Raw genomic sequence first — 23,803 nt, forward strand, 5'->3', positions numbered from 1 at the left:
ACATAGCCCAACAGTGATTACCGAGAAATTAGCCTCGATGTGGAGTTTAAAAAGTAAATGAATGTAGAACATACATTTTATGTGTATATATATATATATATATATATACATATATACAAACATATATACACATGTACGTAAAATGTGTTATTTATGTTATACATATATATGTAAAATATACTATACTATACTACAAACTACAAAACTATACTATACTATGGAGGTAGCTGGGTGGTTAAGTAGATAGAGCGCTGGACCTAAAGTCAGGAAGATCTGAGTTCAAATTAGATCTCAGTCACTTCCTAACTGTGTGACCCTGGTCATATCACTTAATCTCCATTTGCCTTAATCCATTGGAGAAGAAAATGGCAAACCATTCTAGAAACTTGGCCAAGAAAACCCCATGGACAGTATTGGCATGCTGTGGTCCACAGGGTAATGGACAGTAGTGCACAACTTAATGAATGAACTACTATAATATAATATACTGTACTATACTATACATATTACATACATTACATAGGTATATATATGATATATACACTGTATGTAAGTTATACGTGTATACTATACATACCATATACTTTACTACATACTATATCTATAGTAATGGAATTATTTCATAAAGATCCAAGGACAACAAACTATGTGGATATAAATTGATGCTGAAAGTAAGCACCTTAGAGAGATCATCTAGTCTAGGAGTTAGAAAACTATGGTCTGAGGGCCAAATGCAGCCCTACTTATCTTTTTGTGCCTCCTTTGAGCTCAAAAGTTTTTATATCATTAAATGCTATAAAATTTTATCTGAAAATGTTAAAAACATTCTTTGTTCCAGACCACCATTTGCCTACCCCAGATCCAATCTGTATCTGAAGGAGGGAAGGGAATAAGCATTTAAATAGCTCTATGCAAAGTACTTTTTACAAATATTGATCTTCACAACAACCCTTTGAGGTGCTATTATCAACTCCATTTTAAAGAAGAGGAAACTGAGGTAAACAGAGGTTAAGTGGCTTGCCCAGAGTCAACCAGGTAGTAACTGTCTGAGGCCACATTTTAATTCAGATCCTTCCTGACTCCAGTGTCATGTTCTATCCTTGGCATCATCAGTATATAGAGAGAAAATACAAATCATATAAATATAAGGTATGCTGGGATTGAGGGTATAGCCTCCTAAAACAGAGAGGCACTGGGAGGAAAACTCAGTTTCAAGAAGGTTTGCCGGGGGTCAGCCATCCAGAGCAGCACTTACACCTGCAGCTCAGATGAGATGGAACTTGTCCCTCTACTGCTACTACTGCTCTTCACAACTGTTTTGGGGAAATCTGATGTGCATTGGAGGGGACTCTTGGAGCTGGCAGGAGATGTCAACTGTGCAACTAGCCACTCAGCACTGCTTTATATGAGCTATGGCTGCTACTGTGGCATTGGAGGAACTGGTTGGCCCTGGGACAAAGCTGACTGATGCTGCCAAAAACATAACTGTTGTTATAGCAAGTTTGAGGAGGCTGGTTGTTCCCCAAGACGGAACACTACAATTGGGAATGCAGAGACCAGAGGATGCAATGTGGTGCCAACCAGAACAAGTGCCAAGAAATGATGTGCAAATGTAACAAGGAAATTGCCCATTGCTTGGCCACAGCAGAATATAATGCAAAGTACATTTTCTTCCTCCACCTCCACTGTGGAGATAAGCAGCTGAAGTATGATTGCCATACCCTGGAAATTTTCTTTTTGATTGCAAGTATATAAAAATAATTTTCCCTATGCAAAAAAGTATCAGTGTTCAGGAAGGGCAAAATAAAGATTCTTACCTACTTTTCCCTCATGGGCCTAAGGCATGGACCCCATCTACTGCCATGCTTCATCTCCACTGAAAACTTGCTAGAGGCCGTTTCCTTACTTTCAACCCATGGACAAATCTAAGAAACCGAGTTGTTCTACCGTGAAAATGGGAGGTTAAGCGAATTCTTCCCATTTTACCCATATTTTTATTTTTACCTATATTGTCCCCTTTTGGGGACAATGCCAAACTTCTAGGACTCTAAGAGATTTAAATCAGTCCTAATAAATATGTTATGGATTCCAGTACTTCTTATCCCACTGTGTGGCCTAAGGTTTGGTGTCTTATAAAACAAAAGCTTAATAATCTCTTAAATTCTGCTTTTACAATGATAAATTGGCCTTATTCTCCAATTTTTTTATGGATTTCTCTTACGTTTAGAAATTTTAGCTGGTAAATATTTTTTACCCTGTTTAATCTAAGGCTCTCAAGTAGCTAGGTGGTGAGGTGGTTAGAGTGCTGGTCTTGGAATCAGGAAGACCTGAGTTCAAATTTGACTTCAGCCCCTTAGTGCCTGTGTGACTTTGGGTAAGCACTTACCTCCCAGGGTTGTTGTGAAGATCAAATGAGAATGTTATTTATAAAGTTCCTGGCACATAGTAGGTGCTATATAAATATATGCTGTATAAATGCTAGGTATTATTATTAAAATTGAATTGTCAAAGAAATTAATTAATTTATAAGTATGGTTTCCTATTAGAACTATTAGAAGTGGTGATAGGGTACAGGCCAAGGAATACCTCTCTCTTCTGTTTATTTCCAAGTTCTTGTAACTAGATCAAAACTTATTTAACTGTTTTACAAAACTGCTAATATATTGATAATCTTACAAGTGCTAAACTGTAAACTCTGTATTTCATCTACATACTTGCCAGTATCTAGAATTGATTTGCTGTACAGAAAAATAAATTTTTAAACTACAAAAAAATTTAAAAAGAAAAGAAAGTTTGGTGAGAGACCTAACTAAGCAAAGGCATCCTGAGAGCATTTAAGAATGAAACTGGAAATGGAAAAAAAGATGAAAAGGAGGGGGGAGTCCCCACAGATTTTTATAAATAATTCTTTGAACCATCAAGTACAAAGAGTGATTATATTTGTACTCTACCATCACAATCCATGATATGTTTCTTGAGTTAAGACTAATGGCACTGAAGAGGGTAGAGTTAGAGTGAAGAAGTAAGAGGAAGTATTTTTGCTTAGCTTAACCACATTCTACCACATAGCATTCTACCACAGAAACTTAGAAAATGTTCCAAACCAAATTCTGATGAGGAATAGCCAAGAAAAAGTCACAGTGAATAATTTTTTCAGCCCAGGCCAGCTTACAAAGACAGAGAGGTTTACAGACACCATCATGGGAACTAGTCAAGAGTGCAGGGGACAGGTGGCATTCCAGCAACAGAGAACGAAAAAGAACTGAGATAGAACACCAGAGCAGGAAGCACTGATGCAGAAAGAGCAGGGTATTCCTGAACTAGTGCTGTCATCTGGCAGCTCTGTCACTCATTACCCAATTCCCAGTAACAGTTCCAGGGCCAAGAGAAGAAGTTGTGAATGAGCCTAACTGTATAATGAGCAAGGAATAAATTTCAGAAACTTAGCTGTGAGGCTCTGAGTGTAGGAGCAAAGCAGTGATTCAGTTCTAACCTTTAGTCCAGCATGTAAGCCCGTGATGGAATAAATAGGGCAGAAGCCCAAGAATTAAGGGGAGCCAGAAGTCCCAAGGCTGTGAACCTACAGAGCCTCTCAGGGACTGAGTCCAGCAACAATCTACTGAAACTGGACTACACATAAGGCAAGACATCCAAACTTAGGTCAGGAACATAAAGAGCTGAGACCAGGAAGGTTTTGAACAGACCTCTCCCGTGGATCACAGAATTCTGGAAGCACTGAAAACTTGGAGGTCCCCAGACTGAACTATGAAAGAAGCAAAAAGACATAAAAGGACAAATGCTCAGACCAGACATCCTGCCCTTCACCAGAAGTCAGTAAAGTCCAACACTAAAATAAGTCCACAGTCAAGAAGTAGGCATGAAAAATGTATAGAAACACAAAACAAATACATATATATGCATATATATGTACATATATATGCATATATATGTACATATATATACATATATATGCATATATATGTACATATATATACAAAGGTACTATAGTGAAAGAAGGCTCAAGTCACAAACACAGAAGAAAATGACTTCAAAAAATCTATAAGCAAAGCCACAAACAAAAAAAATGCAGCTTAGACAAGAGCTCAACAATAATTCTTGGAAGAGTCAAAGACAGACATCTTTTAAAAGAGTAAAAAATGATTTTAGAAAACAATTAAGCCCTGGTGACACTGGAACTTCACTATCATCTGAATTGGTTTAAGGAGGGAAGAATACACATACACACAAAATTGGATATAGAAATTCATTTTACCCAATCAGGAAGCAGAAGGGGAAAGGATGAATAGAAAGGTGGTAAGAATGAGGTTAGATTAAGGGAAGCAGTGGTGAGAGAATATAAATGGCCCAGATTAACAGAACAGGAAATAGAATACTTGAATAACCCTACCTTAGAAAAATAAACAATCCATAAACAAACTCTAAAACAAAAAACTAATATTATCTGTAATGGGGTTAGGCTAGACATGTTTCCAATTAAGTCAAAGATGAAGCAAGGATTTCCATTATCACCATTACTATTCAATATTGTACTAGAAATGCTTTCTACAGCAATAAGACAAGAAAAAGAAATTGAAGGAATAAGTATAGGTAATCAGAAAACAACAATTTTTTTTCATGCGATATGATGGTTTACTAAGAAAATCCAAAAGAGTCAATTAAAAAAACTAATAAAAATAATTTAAAACTTTTAGTAAAGCTGAAGGATATAAATCTTATACATAAGTCTTCAGAATTTCAGTATGTTACTAACAAGACCCAGCAGAAGGGACAGAAAGAGAAATTCCATTTAAAATAACTGCAGAGAATATAAAATACTTGGGAGTCTATCTGCCAGAACACTCACAAGAATTATATGAACACAATTTTAAAAACACTCCTTTTACAAATACAGTGCTATATAATTGGAGAAATGTTACTAGCTTGTGGGTAGGCTGAGTTAATATAATAAAAATGACAATAATACCTAAATTCATTTAGTTATTCAGTGTAATACTAATCAAACTACCAAAGAATTATTTTATTAAGTTAAGAAAAATAGTAAAATTCATCTAGAGGGACAAGAGGTTAAGGGAACCAATGAAAGAAGAAAGGGGAGGAAAGGTGGCCTAACAGTAGCAAATATCAAAGTACTATAAAGTTATAATCATCAAAACAATTTGGTACTAGATAAAGAATACAGAATCTGATCCCTGGGACAGATTAGGTGTATAATATTAAGAAGCAAATGAACAGAGTAACCTGGTTTTTGATAAATCCAAAGATCCTAGTTTTGGGTCCAAGAACTCACTATTTGACAAAAACTATTCAGAAACTTAGAAAGTAGTCTGGCAGAAATTAGATATTAAACCAACATCTCACACTATATATCAAGACAAGTTTAGAATTGGGTCATTATTTAGACATAAAAGGTGACTTTATAAGCTAATCAGTGAAGCATGAGAAAAAATTACCTTTAAGATCTATGGATATGGGAAGAGTTCATGACCAAAAAAGAGAAATTGATGAATGTGAGGTAAAATGGATTTGCTTACGTAAAATTTAAAAGTTTTTGTACAAATATTACCAATGTATCTAACATTAGAAGAAAAGGGAAACTGTGGGTTTGGGGGGAGAATCTTTGTGGCAAGCCAGACAACCCAGAGATTTATAAAGAGAATTTCTTTCTCTCTCATCTGTGTGCAGCTAACCATAACCTCCCACTGAGATGCTTTTAAACAAATGAAATACATTAATAAACAACACTTTTGGATTAATAAGTGTTTATGTTAATAGTGGTTTGTAAAAACACTAGTTGAACAGCAACGTAAAATAAAAAGTTTAAAGAAATATGGATAAGCTTTGCAACAAATAAGATCTTTTTCCATAAAGAGAGAGAAGTTTCCTATCGATAGATTCTGATTGGCTTTGTACTCTAAGCAGATCTGAAAGGTTATTAAAAAAATTCCATACACTAGAAAGCTGAATGTATTACTAGCAAAAAGAGTATTTCTTGGTCTGCTAATAAATCTCTTTGCTTCATGTACAGCTGATTAGCATGCTTCTCAAAGAGGCTGAGAGAATTCCCTGACATTAGAGGCAAATAAGGAGACACTCATGGGGCTTTTTTAGCAGAAGAGTAATTTGGTCAGATCTTTGCTTTAGGACCATTTAGGATTAAATGATGTATCACAGACATAGCCATCATTTGCAAAGCTTAAAGTCCTACATAAATATTAGCTATTGTTTTATCATCATCACCACCATCACTGGCAATACTTTGATAGCTGTGTGGATGATGAATTTTAAAAGGGAAAGACCTGAGACAGGGAAACTAATTAGGAATGTATTCAATAGTCTAAGAAATGATAAGGGGTCTACAAAATATCAAGGAGGGGTTTTTACAGACAGTTTAACTTTGCCAGGGGATAAGTATAGCATTAAATTTTTCCACATTATTTCTCACTCTTGCTATGTTACTGGCCCACCTCTATTTCTGATCAGATATTTAATGAATTTAATGATTTTAATGAATATTTTTAGGTTCTTTCTTACACATTTGTCATGACTGATATGCTTCATTCTACTTCCCATATATTTCTCCGTTGCCCTTTGAGTCACATATAATTTGATTATTTCGAGGCTGTAATATTCTATAATTTATAGTCACTTAGCATGCCCAGAATTTTTTTTTAATTTGGACCTATGATTTCTTCTGTGGGCTATAAGGCCATTATATTAATGTAAACAATTCAACTCATAGGTAATTTATAGTCTTAACAAGTTGTCTGAGATGCTGAGAGGTGATCTATGGATGTTAACACAGCTAGCATATATCAGAGGCAAGACTTGGACCCAAGTCTTCCTAATTCTTAAGGTTTTATTTCAGGGAACAGTTACTGTCTAATTCCCCATATGCAACCCAGTCTATTTTCTAATTAATTCTCTTCTGGACCCAGCTCAGTATCCACCTAGAATGTCTAAAATATGTGTACATCCAACCACATATTAGAGCAGGACATTAGGCATTTTTTATGCACTTAATTTTTAATGGATTTTTATGCAGCAATTTTGTGAGTTGTTGTGGATCTCATTTAGGAAACTCTATAGCAATCTAAGTGCTAACACAATTAGAAAAATGTCATCCACAAACAGGAACATATGCAGTACTGTACCACTTATGGAGTATCAGCTATTTGGACTTTACACTGGGACATTTACTTAACTGTAGGCTAAGCATGACTGTGCTCTGTAGGCATTCCAATCCAGCACACAGAAATTTGAGGTGGGCTTGCTTTCAGATATACATAATGAAAAGGTCCTGCCCTCTCAACTTCAGAGCAGGCCCAGACACCATCTCATGTCACACACAATGACTAAATGGTTCATATTGTAAGATACTGTCTTATAATTGGTCATAGACATGGAGTTCTGTGGATATACTAAAGGAATGATCTTTAATGCACTTTTCATCTCTAAATCCTATGATCCCATTTCAATAACAATTTTATTCTTAACCTCCATCCTATCATTACTGAATTTAAGCATAGTAGTCACATCTTTTCAGATGACAGCAGGGGTTTTTACTACTGTTCTAGTTATACATCTTATAATTAAAGAACAATTTCATAAAGCTAACAGAATACAGCATGAGGGAGAACTGTATTTTTTTAAAATAAAAATCCCATTTATATCTACAGATTATCAGGGAAACTATTTCCAGCAGTCTTCTGAAAGACCTTTTTTGCAAAATATTTAAAGACACAATACAGTGTCTGCAATACAGCAATGTGAAACATTTAGTTGGCTAAACTCAAATACACAGACTGGCATTGTGAGTGGAAGGAAAAACAGAAAGAAAAAATTTCAGCCCCTAAAATAGTATGCAAATGATTAATTGGGAAATCTTCAAGTTAAAGCAATTTATAGTTATGTACATGTAAATGACATCTACTTCTCAAGGCACTTAACTAATTATGCTTTCTACATAGGTGTTTACTTAATACTTATTCATCTCTATAGAACCTCAAATTAACAAGCGTGGAATAACGAAGCAGAGCAGCATATGTCAATGCTTCCTATAAGTATTTTATTTAACCTCATACTGTTGACTGTAGATAAAATATGAAAAGAAATGGAAATGCAATAGGCACTCTTTTTCATGATCTTACAGTAAAGTCAGAATGCTACTTTTTCTTTAAGTCAGTCATTTAAATGCAAGCCTAGAAAGCATTCTTGATTTAAAAAAAGCAAAGAATTAAAAAATTTATTTTATGTATCTACACCCATGCTACTCCCCAAAATCCTACAAAAATGTCTTCTATAGTTGAAATTTTATTTATAAATTAGTCCCCTTATTTTCAAATGCATTCTAGAAGCTGGATAATAGTGCAAGGAGCTGAGATTACATGTCTGTATTCTCTGCATGTAAAGATGTCAGTCAGTGACTGTGACAATTTATGTTTAAAGCCTCAATTCTATACAATAAGCATTCATTATGTGCCAGGCTGACAGTGGGAATACAAAGACTAAAAAAGAGTTTCTGTTCTTAATTATCTCTTGATACTCTTCTCTTTAGTTTCTTGTGACACAGCCAGTTCTCCATCTACCTGTTCAACCACTTTTTCACAGTCTTCTTTGCTTCATGTTCCATGTTTCATGAGGATATCTTCCAAGTCTCTGTCCTGGATGCTCTTCTCTTCTCTTTCTATAATATTTTGCTTGGTGATATCATCTTCCATGGATGCAACTGCCATCTCTATGCAGATGATTTTCAAATCCATCATTATCCTTCACAAACCTCTCTCCTGACCTCCAGTCACACATCTCTAACAGCCTATTGGACATAATGAATTTATGTCCTTTAGTCTTCTTTAACTCAACTGAAGAAAACTAAATTCATTAACTTTCCCTTCAAACTCTCCTAGCTTCCTAACTTTCTTATTACTGCTGAGAGCACCACCATCATCACAATCACCTAGGCTGACAACCTAGGTGGCATCTTTAATGCCACTCTCTCTCTCTGCCTCTCTCTCTCACTTACTCACTCATACATACGCAGAGCTGGTTGGTCACCCTGACTCAAGTTTCTACACATTCCAGTTCACTCTCTGCTCAGCTGTAAAACTGGTCTTCCTAATGTTCGGGTCTGATCATGTCACCTTTTCCCTCCCCATTCAATAAACAACAGTGACTACCCATCAACTCTTGGATCAAATATGAATTCATATGTTTCACACTCAAACCATCCACAGAGAACTTCACAACTGGGTCACTTCCTATATTTCCAGTCTTCTTACAACTTACTCACCCCCATGTACTCTGAGATCATGTGAAACTAGTCTCCTTGCTAGTCTTCACAAAAACTCCATCTTCAGATGCTATGTATTCTCACTGGCTGTCTTCCATGCCTGAAATTCTCTCTCTTCTCATCTTTACCTTTTAGCTTTCCTGGCTTTCTTCAATTCTTATCTAAGCCACCTTCTGCAAGAAGCCTTTTCCAGCCTCCCTTAATGAAGTGCCTTATCCAGTATATATTTTTGTACATAGTTGTTTGGATGTTGGCTCCTCCTTTAGACGGTGGTCTTTTCAAAAGAATGGACCTTTTTTTGCCTCTATCTGAATCTCTTGTGTTTAGGAAAGTACTTGGCAAATGTTGTTCAGTCGTGTTCAAATCTTCATGACCCCATGGACCATACTGTCAATGGTTTTGGTTTTTTTTGGCAAAGATACTAGAGTGGTTTGCCATTTCCTTATTCAATGGATTAAGGCAAACAGAGGGCAAGTGACTTGCCCAGGGTCATACAGCTATTAAGTGTCTGAGGCCTGATTTGAATTCAGGTCTTCTTGACTCCAGGCCCATTGCTCTATTCATTGAGCCACCTAGTTGCCTCCTAGGTAAACAGAAGGAGGGAGGGAAGGATGGAGGGAAGAAGGGAGGGAAGGAGGGAGGGAGGAAGGAAGGAAGGAGAGAAGGAAGGAAGAAAGGAAGGAGGGAAGGAAGGAAGGAAGGAAGGAAGGAAGGAATGAAGGAAGGAAAAAGGGAGGGAGGGAGAAAACTGAATTGTACGGGAAGTGCAATTTCTGATGGTCTTAAGATTGAACCTCCTGAAGCTCAATTGTGGTTGCAATGAGTCTCTAGCATTTTTGACACAAGGAAAAAGTAACAAGCTATGTCTATGGTGTGATTGCAGGCTCTCTTTCTATCACCTCTCTTCCTCTCTCTGATATGGCAGTAGGTACTTCTGCCTCTGAGAGGTTGATATGAGAGGCAGAAAGTAAGAGAATGATACAAAGACTGAAAAATTGATGTAGCAGTTAATGAGGAGCTCTTGCAGGTCATTGACTGGAGTAGTCAAGAGAGCTCAGGATCACAGTCATAACCAGTATTGTCCAATAACCACAAATGTCTGACAGTTTACATGACTTCTGCTTTTATGCATGTTAGGGGGAATAAGGAAGTCATTTTTCCATATCATCCCAAGATCTAGGATGGGTCTAAAAGTATCCATATCTCTTTTCTAAGTCCCAGATATATGGAGTCAGGATTTCACCTCCAAATAGGAGGAAAAAGAAGAAAGAACCAAGAAGAGATGGTTGGTGGCAACCACTAACATACAGAAATATTAGATCTACTTTTCTTCTAACCTTATTCTATGTAAAATAAATTATATAGTAATAACATGCTAAGCATCTGAATATACAAATGCTTTGGAAAGTGACTAGAAAGAGTAAACTACTTAATGAGCCATAGATAGATAGCAGATTTACACTTCTACTATTTTCCACATTATCCCATTTCTTCTCTTAGACTAAATCAAACCTGGGAATCCAGGAAAAGTGGTGTGAAGCTGCAGGCATTGAGTGCCACCTTATGATTAGCTCATTTACTACACTTAACTAATTAAAATCCCTTGGCTAGATAATTAACACAGTGACTACCTTTTCTCTATGAATAAGGATGGCACACAACGAAGTGTTATAATACTATCACTAAGTGGAGCTATTATCCCTAATCCACTCCCTACTAAGAAGAGTCATTTCCATTTGGCAGCAGATACAAAAGCCCCAGGCATAGGAGCTGCACTGGGCAGGATCATTCATTCCATTCCAACAAACATCTTTAATTCAATAAGATCTGGGTTCAAGTCCAGCTTTTGATAAATATCATATGATCTTGGGCAAGCCATTAACCTCTCAATGCCCCAGGTAACTCAATAAAATTATAAGTAGCTGATCTACATTGGTAGAGGTAGTCTCCTTAACTGATGCTGCCCATCCCAATGAAATCACAGGTCCTGACAAACAAAAGTAAAACAAATTCATTAAAAGAAGAAATTATAAATACACACAGACATACACAAATACACTCTATATGAATGCAAAGATTTATTTTTGTGCTTTAAAGGATAGAAAGAAGGAAAATAGAGGCATAAAAAGACAAGTGAAAATTATACCTGAGGAGGCCTCCAGTCTTTCTAATCTGCTGATTAGCCAGTCCAGGGAGCCAGAAAATTGGGCACAATTTTTGCGATTTCCTCTAATGAGAGCCGCTACAAAATAAAACAAAATGTATATTTAGGTCTTTACTTACCACATCCCAAAACATTCATAATAAATTAGAGCAAGGTATTATCTTAAGTTTATTGGAGTGGCATGAAATTTAGATTCAATAAAAGCCACAGACATACATCCAGAGAGCTTAAAAACCATCTAAGCCATGAGGGTCTAATTTATTACTATGGAATGAAGTATATACATTTTTCTTTCTCAGAAAAATTAACTTAAAGTTCATGATTTAAGACAGAGACAACATGACATAACAGAAAAAAAAATGAGAGTCAGAGTAGGGAAATGGAAAGTGCATTAGATGTGGCACTAAAGGATCTAGATTCAAATCACAGCTCTGCCACTACACTGCTTGACTACCTATGTAACCCTGGGCAATTCATTTAACTTGCCTAGATAATCTTATATGTAAAATTAAAGAGTTGGAATAAAAGTCCTCTAAAGGCCCTCCCTGACCCTATGAACACTGGATTGGAAGTCAGAAAGCCTGTGACTCCATTTCTTTATACGTAAAATCAGGTGATTGGAGAAAATCTCAAAGGGGAGGGGGCAATTATATATAGGAAACTACTATAAATCTATTTTTTTAATGACAACATATTCAGTACTGAAAAATATAAATGGATCTGGATCTTGATCTCGTCAATATAGCAATTCTTTCCGACAAGCAGATTACCACCTATCAATGTCTGATGATTCTCTGTGAATTTTGTTCTTATCTTTCCATTGATTAACTCACTTACCATTTTCTTTTTTCATTCATACATTCCTTTGACTTCTTTACTCTGGTTCTTTTTCAAAGTTCCTTCTTTATTATGGGTAGCAGCCTATCTCATCCACTATTGTCTCATGAGTGTTATTCACTTTAATTTTTGGAAACTTTAATATTCTATGATAGCCATACAGCTATATATAACACCAGTGAAATGTTAGTGTTAAAAAGGTAAACTTTGTTTTAGTGACAAATTCTGGGTAATTAGAAGCTTTGTAATTCCCAAAGACAACCCAGCTGTTCCCCAACTAGTTAATCTTGGTTCCAATTTGGTGACAATGTACACTGTCAGCATAAAATACATAATTCATACACATATACATACATATACATGTATATATGTACACGTATACATACACAGAGATAAATCTCTATATATACATAAAACTCTGCATAAGACATTGGAGTAAACAGAAAAGAAACAATTCAGGTCTCCCAAAACCACTCCAACAAGTATAAGAAAGGGTACCAGATAAAAAGGTGATAGAGAAATCCAAGGCAAAATTCCAATAATTGCATTTTGCCACCTCAGATCCTCAGAAAGAGAAAGTCAGAAGCCTTTGGGCACTGGGTAATGGATCTAGTCAAAGAAGCTTAGCACTGGAGTATGGCACAAAACAGCATAGATGAGGGCAGTAAAGGAAAACTAGAGCTAGAAGTTATATACTAGGGCAGAGAGAAGGAAGCTAAATCCAAGAACTAGACTCATAATCTAAATGTTGTGGCTATGTGACTCTGCTCAAAAACTGGGGCACAGAAGCCCGTAGGGTTCAGACCATGAGGGCAAGGATTAAGGCATGCCCAAGGTCAAAATACCACAGCCCACACCACTACCCCGTGTCAACCCTGCTAGAGGCCACCTATCATACATCAGCCCTGAGGTAAGAAAGTTTTCCAGCTTTTAACGAAATACAAACACCCATTTTTGTTAAAAACAGTAAAAAGTAAAGGAGTAAGTTGACTATGCCTTAATATAGTAAATAGTATCTATTTAAAACCAAGAGCCAGCATTATGTGTAAAGATGATAAACTAGAAACCACTATAATAAGATTAAGGGTAAAACACAGGTGTCTGTTATCACCACTAATATTTAACAGTGTTAGAAATATTAGCTATATCAATAAGACAAAGAAATTTAAGGGAAAACATAGACAAAAAGGAAACAAAATAATCATGTACTTTCATCTAGTAATAACCTACTAAGCCTATCAATATACCAAAGAAATCACAGAAAAAGGAAAAAGATCCATACATACAGAGTTATTTAAGGAAGTACTTTTTGTTGTAAAAAAGAACTAAAAATAAAGGAGGCACACATCAAATGGGGAAAAGTCTAATGCAACAATCTGCATAGTGCCTGGTACACAGTAGGCACTTAACAAATTTACTGATTAACTGATGGATTGGCTGGTCTTCCTGACTTAAGTCTCTCCCCACTCCATTCCATTACCATATTATCTTTCTCTTCCTTGAAGGGTTCCCTATCACCTCTAGGATCTAAGGTCTCCCCCTACTTGTCTGATCTTCTTAAACCTAATTCCTCCTTCATGTATTATGCCATTCAGTGACACTGACCTCCTTGCTGTTTCTCACTCCAAATCCTGACTCCTAGCATTTTCACTGACTGTCACACATACCTAGAACTCTTTCACTCCTGATCTCCACCTCCCAACTTCCCAATGTCCCACCTTCCTTGATTCAATACAAATTGGGAAAGTGAGCCTAGACAACACGTCATCATCATCATCACCTTCATCATCATCATCGTTGTCATCAATTTCTTCTTCCCTCTCTCGTACACAAATATTTGTGTGTGTATGTGTGTGTGTGTGTGTGTATAACACTTATTTGTGCAGAGTTGTTTTCATGTCATCTCCCCCATTAGACTGTAAGCTCCTTGAGAGCACATATTTTTTCCCCCTTTTCTTTATATACCCAGCACAATGCTTGGTATATAGAAGGCATTTAATAAATGCCTGTTGACTTACATTGTTAATTCTGTTTTTGAAAAGTTTTTGTGTACTCTTTCCAGGCCACCAAGATTTAAAAAAAAAGAAAAAAGGGATTCTTGTACACATTTAAGATTAGAAGAAAAGGAGCAAGTGGTGGGAGAAATTTTGTGGTTTTGGAGAAGAAAGAATAAACAAAGTAATCAGAGCCCTATTTAAAATAAATAGATGTGGAATCTAGAGTAGAGGAAAAGGGGTAAGAGTGAGAAGAGTGCTGTGTCCTCCTCAGGGATTCCTGTTAAAGACAATGCATAAGGTTTCATTTTTCTGTAAAATGGACACAATTTTTAAAAAAAGAGAGTACCAAGTCTAATCATTAATACCACAACTGATCTCAAACTGCAGCAAATTTTATCTTGATGTTTCAGGTTTAAAATAAATGAAACTGTTCACAATATGCTCCGGATTAATTTAGATTATAAGTAAATGTCAGATAGACCTGAGTTACTTTCTTATTCTGACAGCAGGAAAACCATCCTAAAATTATGTTTAGACAAAAGCTAAAATTAAGCAAAGTAGAATGAGAGATGAAGCAAACAACCTCTAGCAACGGAGAGGATATAACTATAATCAATTGTAAGATTATAAAATTACATTCCAAAATAACTCAGTTTAGTTAAACTGCAAAGCCTTAGCTTTGCTGGTATTGACTTTCTACATAATTCTGGTAAAATCAATAATTTTATCTATGCTGTCTTTTCCTCCTTCATATGGTTGTGAGCTACTTAAGAAGCTAATAGGGAGCATAGGAAAGGGTCTTATAAGAAAAGAGGCATGCTATCTGAAATTATGTAAAAGACAGCTCTGTAAAATGTACAAAAACTTTTTTATGAATGCTAAATAACACATATTTTAGGAACATACACTTGTCCTCCCTCTAAATACCAATAACAAGTCCATCAAAGGCACATGGCAAATGTCTATTCCATGACTGATGCTTTTAATAGCATATTACTCTGAAGGTATTTGGTCATCCTATAGCCCAATAGTCATGGTAAATATGGGCAAAAAGATCACAATTAAAATAATTGTGACTTATGTACCAATATCAGTTGCAGAGGACAGAGAGGTAGAGTCATTTTATTTCTTAAAAATTTGGTAAGCTTGTCCAAATTAAATTAACACACATTTTAATATGCAATTACTTCAATGTAAAAGTAAGATAAGTGAGGATGTTGATGAGCATTTCCAAAGTTATGGTTCTGGAAGAAGGAATAAGAAGCCAAGGACTTGCAAACTACACAGAAGACTCATGCATTTAATCATGAACTCTTTTCTCTGAAAAAGTCTGAAAGGCACTGGAGAGGGGGGCATTTGAACCTAGAAAATATTTTAGTCAGCAACCAATTGATTTACCTCTCAAAGAAAGATGATAGCCAAAGGTTATACTGATTTAGAAAATAAAGTTATCCATAACATTTCTTGAAGAAAGATAATGAATGATTATGTGACATATCATCTCAGGAATCAGAAAAAGGCAGTGGAGGGTAAAAACCAGCTTAAAAAAAACTTGGCAAGAAATACAACTAAATAGTCATTCCAAGGGCATTTAGATTATGAAAATGGAACAATAAATAGAAGAAAAATGAGAAAGATCAGGAAAAAGTTTTATAACAGTTTTTACCATCAAGGTAGAGCCAATAGTACTCTAATGGCTTTCCTTACAAAGGAGGTAGGAATGGCATTAAAGAAAATAAAGAGAGGAAAGGTATCCTGATTGGACTAGGTATGTATAGAGAGATGTTTGCTGGAAAAAGCACAATTTTCAGGACATCATAGTATCTATTCACAAGGTATCTGAATGTGGTGAAGATATTGAAAATATGGGAGGAAAAATTTCAGACTTTCTTGATACAATAAACAGGTGACAAAACATTAACAACCACTGGCTTATATACTGACTTTCCCATTTATACAATTTTTATATCTACATATTTATATCTACATATTAACTGGTATCTTTGATGGGATGTTGATAGGGGATAAACAGACTTTCTCAAATGATACTCTACAATGGTCTAGAGATCTTTATATAGTTTACTGAAAGATGTAGATAATATAAGATACCATTATGCTTATTATATGTGGATTAAGAAAAAGAATTTGATACCATTGAGCAAAATGGCACCTTAGAGGCACTCTTCCAACAAGGTGTCTTCCATCCAAATACCAAAATCATTCAAGATTCCTTGAAATACATAAGAATGGGGGGGAAGTATTCAATAGAAATATGATCATAAACATAAGGTCAAGTGTAAAACAGCAAGAAATAAACTCGCCAAAGCTGTTTGCCTCTATGATGGAGCAGATGCAGCGCAGACTTCAAGCTGAAGAGAGATTCCTCACAGATGATGAGGTCTCGCCTAGATGTTCCATTTTCAGCTGATATTCTGCTGATGGCATCAAGTCTCTGAATACTACAAAGCATTCTGGATGAAATCTGTAATCACTCAAAAGAGTACGGGACTACCAAGGAAAGACCACAAAGGTGAAGCATATCTATTGCCTAAATTATGACACATATTTGGATGGAGAATCTAGAGTCTTTCTATCAACATGTATATCTGAGACAAACAAAACAAATGCATAAGTCAGATTTAGAATTAAATAGCAGAAGAAAAAACAGATTGACTTCAAGAAATTGTGAAGGTTATGTAGTACCTCAAGTGCCTACAAAGGACTATATTTTTAACTCCAACCTTCTACCTGCATTACTGTGTGGCTGCAAGCCAAGAAATAAACAATATTTGAAGGACTTAAAATGACTATGACACAGACAACAATGGAGAGACAGGTGGTGCATGTGAGCAGGCTAAAATATATAACCAATAATAAATTCAAGATGATCAGGAGTAAAAGATGTAATCAGAGAAATGTATAATTGTAAGAGAAGTTGAGTGGCAGAGATGGCAGAACAGCCAAAGTGCTTAACTGGTGTCCTCATGATGTCCAGAGAAGGCAAGGCAAGCCTATGGCACACTAGGTGGGCCCTTTGGCAAACCTATGGAAGGACACAGAAAAAAGCAGCAAAAGATGGGAAGGCAGGACTGAGGAATGGTATTGTCAGAGGGAATATCCAAATTAATGAGATGATATCGTTTTCAGAGTAGCAATACCTCAATTACTATAAATATCAAGGGAAAACAATCAAATTATAGAGGGCTTTAAAATAGTTTAACTATCCTTCTACCTGAAAAAAAATACTTAAAACCTTTTTTTTCCTGTTCCATTCTTAGGAAAAACCAAAATTCTTGAAAAGAAGCTTTAACAGAGAGCACAAGTATGATCTAATTATTTAATTTCTTTTCTGTGCTTATGTTACTAATAAAGGAGTTGTCTCTGAAGATCATGCAACTTTTAGTACAGAGGGAATCAATATCAGCAAAAGGAGGCAGTTAGCTGACACAATGGAGAGATCACTGGGTCTGGAGTCAGGAAGACCTGAATTCACATCCAGCCTCAGACACTTACTAGCACAAGTCTCTTAATCGCTGCCTTCCTCAATTTCCTCAATTATAAAACTGGAATAATAATAGCATTTACCTCCAAGAGTTGTTGTGAGGACCAAATCACATAACAGTTGTAAGAACAATGCCTGGTACATGGTAGACACTGAATAAATGTTTGTCCCCATATTCCCACCAGCACAGAAATGGGGCTTATCAGCAAGTAGGAAAATGACATAGAACACTGTTTTCCAACCATAGGCTCCATAGACTGCTGCTAGTATAAAGCAAATGTTTACCACTTAACAAAACATTTGTAACCAAAAGGTCCCTACTTATTAAATCTAACAGCCTTAAAAAACTCTCCTTCTCCATTCACATGACCCAACTTACCCACTGGACACTCTTCAAAATCCAAAGCTACCAGAATGGGGATAGGAAGAATGAAACTATGAAGATATTTTATTGGTCCACAGTAGAGAGACTAAAGTCTACTAGAATCTGACTCTAATGTCTCATCATGGTGAGAAAAGTGACTCTTTTTAAAAGTTTGTAAAGGTTATGCCAATGGAGAACGTGTTATGGCAGGATATAACAAGATTAAAGGGCTTTAAACACAAACCTAGTATTGGGACAAACACTAGCCTAACTATGCTTAGAGTTTCATCACTAAAAGTTGGCCACAGGATAATTAATATTAATTACAAAAACTGTGAAATTGGTACTGTATAAAATCATAGCAATCTATATCAGCATAGGTAGTAACTACATTGAAGGAATCACAAAATCCCTGAAATACTGATGTACTAACCTATAATATAGCTTGACTTTGGAAACACTGCCCTGCAGGATCTTAGCAATCAAATATTAGATATTGTCACGTATATTTCATATGGAAACATCAATTTCCAGAATGCTGGTGTTGCTGTTCTCTTCCTCTGAGGAAAGGAAAACATTGCAGCTGTGGCACTGTTCACTACAGAACCACATAACTTAGTTTATAATCTATGAAAACTATTAAATTAAAATCCTGATAAAAATTAATGCCTAAAGAATTACAGAATTTTAAAATAATCATTTTAAACACACATATATCCAGATACATGATTTTACCACCTTTAAAGACATTCTTACTTCTTACCTAGTAACTCATACAAAGAGTTTAGTATAGACTTCCAAGATTCTCCTGCTTCCTTCCCAGCTACATCAGCAAAATGAGCTGCACTGCTATACACATGTAATCGATCTATGCACTCAAGGACAAGGTTAATCATACCCTACAAGGAGCAAAATAAATCAGTGTCAGACATGAATACCAAGATTGCTAAACATAAAATAAGTAATGACCATTTAGTAAGAGGGAAAAAATTATAAAATAAAATGCAAACACATTTTAATATATATTTAATGCTAACATTTCTGTCAAATGAAAATTCAAGAAAGAAATTAAGTAGTTTTACATTGTTATAATTAGTGTGATATAAGTATAAAATTGCAGGATGTCTTATAGTAATAACTAATTGCTATATGTAAATTTGGGAAGAAAATATATTAAGGAAGGCTACAGACCATGCATGTAACATCACTTTGAATTAAGAAACAAACTAAACGGAAAATTTCCTATTTATACAATCAAAGCTATACTTAATAATATTTATTGTTTATCCACAGTTCAAAATAATGTAACTATAGCATATACATATATTCTAGTTGAAAGTAATAATAGTGAACTGAATATTTAATGTTATACTTTTATTCTAAAATAAACATTATTGTGGTAATATTGAAGGATTAAGGAATTGAAAAAAGAAAAAAATAATGAATGTTTAGAGTTCTTTAAATTCATTGAATAATCTTATAAGATGAACTTTCAATTCCACACAATTCTTTTATTATTATTACTAGATTTAAGGCTGTCAAGATAAAGTAGAATACATGACTAAAGGAGCAATAATTAATTCATCAGACAAATTATCGTTAAAAATCTAAATAGTGTCAATTACCAAAACCTATGTTCAGATTGTGGAAAACTCAAAGAATTTAAATAAAGCAACTACAGGGCTGCCTGAGACACTGAGGTTTTCATAACACGATGCATATCAATAACTTAATAATCAAGCACACCCAGAAATACATACTCCCAATATATAAATTATTTACTGATATTGCTATTTCTTTAAATTGAATCCTTGCCTTTAAATTTGAGCATCTGCTTTCATACCACTAGGGAATCAATAATTTCTTTTGTGTTCTGAGTGAAAAATGATGTAAAAGAAATGACATATAAATTTCAAAAGTTTCTGATGGACAATTAATACCCAGCATAGAAAGAGGTCTGTGAGCAGGACAGAAGGGAAGTAATGATCCTTGGATATCAACATGTATTCATTAATAACAGGTCATCAAGGCAAATCTTATGACAATACAGAGATTTAAGAATAGATTCTACTATCCAATGAAACATGGGACTTTCATTTTATTCAGAAAAGTAATTCTACAAGTGAGAGAGAAGTATACCAGTTGACATTCACTATGTGGGCAAGACCCTTAGCATTCCTGGCACTATTTCCTCATTTCTAAAATAAAGGATTTGAATTAGATAATATCTAAGGGCTCCATCCAACTATAAGATTCTATGATTCAATAAGAACATCGAACAAATTGGGCATCTATACTAGATAGAGACTAATTGCCCAAGTGATTATGCATAATATTCCTAACTAATAACATTCACACTAAAATAAATGTATTCCCTAATTTTCATTATTTTCTTGTTATTCATGAACTCAACAACCATTTTACTTAGCTTGATGGAAGGGGAACAAAAAAAGTTAGTCTATTCTTGCTGGTGGAATACAAAGTTCCAACTTATTGGCTTAATTCTGTTCTCTCTGTGATAGTAGTAATAATGTAGTGCTTTAAAGTTTTCTAAGCACTTTATATATTTCTAAACACCTTGTAAGATATGTTATTTTCTGTTTTATAGATGAGGAAACAAAGGCCCAGAGAGAGTAAATGACTTGCCCATGGTCTCACAGCTACTATCAGACTGAATTCAGGTCTTCCCTGAATCCAAGTCCTATACTCCATCCACTGTGCCACATAGCTGCCTTTCCAATATTTATTTCCTAGCTCATGGAAATAAAAATAATAGCATTGTTCCTTCAGACCTAGATCTTCTTTCATTTTAGTGTTACAATATTAGGCTAAATAATGATCCAAAGGTTTTAAATGTGCATAGAAGACACAACGTATTTTCCTTATGAAGAATAGCAATTAGGAAGCTATTTTTAAAATAAAACAGCACAAAATGAATGAGCAAGTGGTACAAAATTACCTCTTCTTGGAAGAGATTCTGTCGGTTCTTTAGAGCTCTTAATCGGTTCTGTTTATCTTCATGCTCTAAATGTTCATCTGGTGGATGGAAGTAGCCAATCAGATCTTGCAGACTCAGACTTACTGACTCTATTGGTAAATCTATTGTGGAAGACTTCACTTTCTTGCTGAGAGCATCAAGGCCCCTAAAACAAGTTGCAAACACTTCAGTAGGTCAATGGTTCTCAAATATTTTTTGTCCACAGACCATGTAGATGAGACAGAATACGTCAAAGACCATCTACAATACCATCCTCCCAAAAAAGAATGAATGAAAATCTCATTTTCATGGACATCAGTGAGAAATACAAGTTCCAAAGGAAAAGTGATTTTTTCAGCAGACTCCTCCTAATGTGTGAACTACCTCCACCAATGAAGATAACAACCTATGACTTAGTAGATATGTCCCAAGGAGTTGCCTGACATAATTAATGACTGACTTTCTCAGAATCATTTGGCTAGAATTTGTCAGAGACAAGACATAGTATCATAGGCCTAGAGCCAGAAGGGGCCTTCTTAGAGGCCACACGGCCCAAACCCTTACTTTACAGATGAAGAAACTAAGAACCCAGAGAGGTAAAGTGACTTCCCCAATAGTAGCCTGGTAGTAAGCATCAGGGCCAGATGTGACCAGAGGTCCTGAAATTCAAGAACCAGTACTCTTTTCACTATACGACACCACCTTTTACCCAAGTCTTTCCTGAATCAAGGTCCAGCATTCTGCCTACCGTGCCAAACTGCCTGTCCAGTAAAAATATGAGAAATAGACTATTAATTCATGTGATAGAGAAGAATAAAGTTCTTACTGTGTTATACATATCAATATTCTAACAGAGCTATGCAATAAACATTGATTAAATACCTATTGCATGCCAAGTAACATGTTAAGGGAAAGGAATACAATGATAAAAATTAAACGACCTCAAAGAGCTTCCATTCTGTAAGGAGATACAACATGTATATAAATGAGAATATACAAATAAATAGATGACAAACTTGAAGGGGCACTAGAAGTTAGGGAATAAGGAAAAGTTTCATGTAGAAGGAGGCACTTGTACAAAGTTTTGGAAGAAACAAGGAATTCTAAGAAATAATGATAAACTGGGAGTGTGTCCCAGAAATAGAAGAGAGTTAGAACAAAGACTTGGAGATGGAAGATGGAGTGACATGTGAGGAAAATCAAGAAATCCAGGTTGCCATGGAGTATTGAAGGAGAACAAAATACAATAATAATGTTGGAAAAGTAGGTTGAAGCAGCATTGTGAAAGGTTTTAACAGCCAAAAAGAGGAGCTTATTTTTGATTCTAAAGGAATTTACTGACTAGGGAAGTAACATGGTCAGACCTACACTTTAGGTAAACAACTCTGGCCGATTGTGGAAGAAAATGGTCTGAAGAAGGAAGAGGTTTGAAGCAAGGCAACCAACTAGAAATCTATTGCAATAATCTAGGCAAGAGATGTTTAATTAGGATGACAGCTATGAGAACAGAGAGAAGGTGTGAGATGTGAGAAATGTTGAGAAATAAAATTGGAAAGATATGACCACTGATATGGGGTGAAAGAGAATGAGAAAGATAAAGCTGAAGTAGTGATGTACACCTGGATGATAAGGAAAATGATGATACTTCAATAGAAGTTACACTAAGTAGAAGTTATTTCAATAGACACAGGCAACCGTAGAAGAGGGTTGCATTTGAGGGTGACTATGAACTTAAGTTTGGACATATTGGGTTTGAGACATTACAGTACTTCCAGTTAGAGGCAGATGGAGAGGAGCAAGTGAAACTCTCGAGAAAGAGTAGGGTGCAGTATATAGATTTTGAAGTAATTTACATAGAGGATGATTATACCCAAAGGAGAACCAATTAAGAAAATGGAATGGAGAAAGAGAATGGAAAAGGGTCTAGGACTAAGCCTACCATATACCATAGATAGGCAGCTTATCACGGATGACAAACCAGCAAAGGAACCCTACAAACCATCAAAGGTCCATGAACACACACATAACTATCCACTAATGTAAGTATTTGGGCAAAACAGTTACAATCTACAATGCTCTTTATGTTGTCATCAAGGGTTTAAAAACAGACTGAGGTCTCAATGAAATGACATTAGCATTTAGTTCCTGATTGAGGAAGATCCATCAACAGCAATTTTCTCTAGCATCCTCAGCTTTCATTGCTGTAGATCTCTATTCACAGTAGATTAAAAAATGCTTTTTAAAGGATACTAGTTTTAGGAAGATATATAATACCACAGCATTTTGTAGAAAGCACAAAATGCATCAAACTGCTATCATTTATTTGAAATAAACATCATTTTAAAGTACTAAATTAATAAATAATATAACTGTGTGTCCTCTATGCCTTGCAGGTAAACATATTAGAGTACTGGACATGATTTGGACTTCAGTTTCAGCTTTATTACTTACTAATTATATCCCCTGGGGAAGTCAATTAACCTCTATGAGCCTATTCCTATTCTATATATTGGAAATCATACTTGCACTACATATTGAGTTGTAGAGAGAATTAAATGAGAAAACACTTAAAAGGCACTTTGAAACTCTCAAGTGCAACATAAATGTAAATAATTATTATTTTCATTGTACTGTTAATGTGTATGAATAACCTTC

The 23,803-nt window shown here is 35.4% G+C and overlaps 1 protein-coding gene across 5 annotated transcripts in view; it reads right to left on the reverse strand.

Annotated features, from left to right (window-relative positions):
* RYR2 (ryanodine receptor 2) overlaps nt 1-23,803 on the reverse strand; it is an 828,134-nt gene that overhangs the window by 409,021 nt on the left and 395,310 nt on the right. For 4 of the 5 annotated variants that reach the window (XM_036753924.1, XM_036753927.1, XM_036753925.1 and 1 more), the window contains exons 15-17: nt 21,131-21,314; nt 18,935-19,070; nt 11,454-11,549 (exon numbers count right to left, since the gene is read on the reverse strand). In XM_036753924.1, coding sequence (XP_036609819.1) covers nt 11,454-11,549; nt 18,935-19,070; nt 21,131-21,314 — 416 coding nt within the window. The remainder of the gene's footprint in view (nt 1-11,453; nt 11,550-18,934; nt 19,071-21,130; nt 21,315-23,803) is intronic. The other variant, XM_036753928.1, reaches the window with a different exon arrangement.

This window comes from Trichosurus vulpecula, chromosome 4, assembly GCF_011100635.1.
Source record: "Trichosurus vulpecula isolate mTriVul1 chromosome 4, mTriVul1.pri, whole genome shotgun sequence".
In the NCBI taxonomy this organism is placed as follows: domain Eukaryota; kingdom Metazoa; phylum Chordata; class Mammalia; order Diprotodontia; family Phalangeridae; genus Trichosurus; species Trichosurus vulpecula.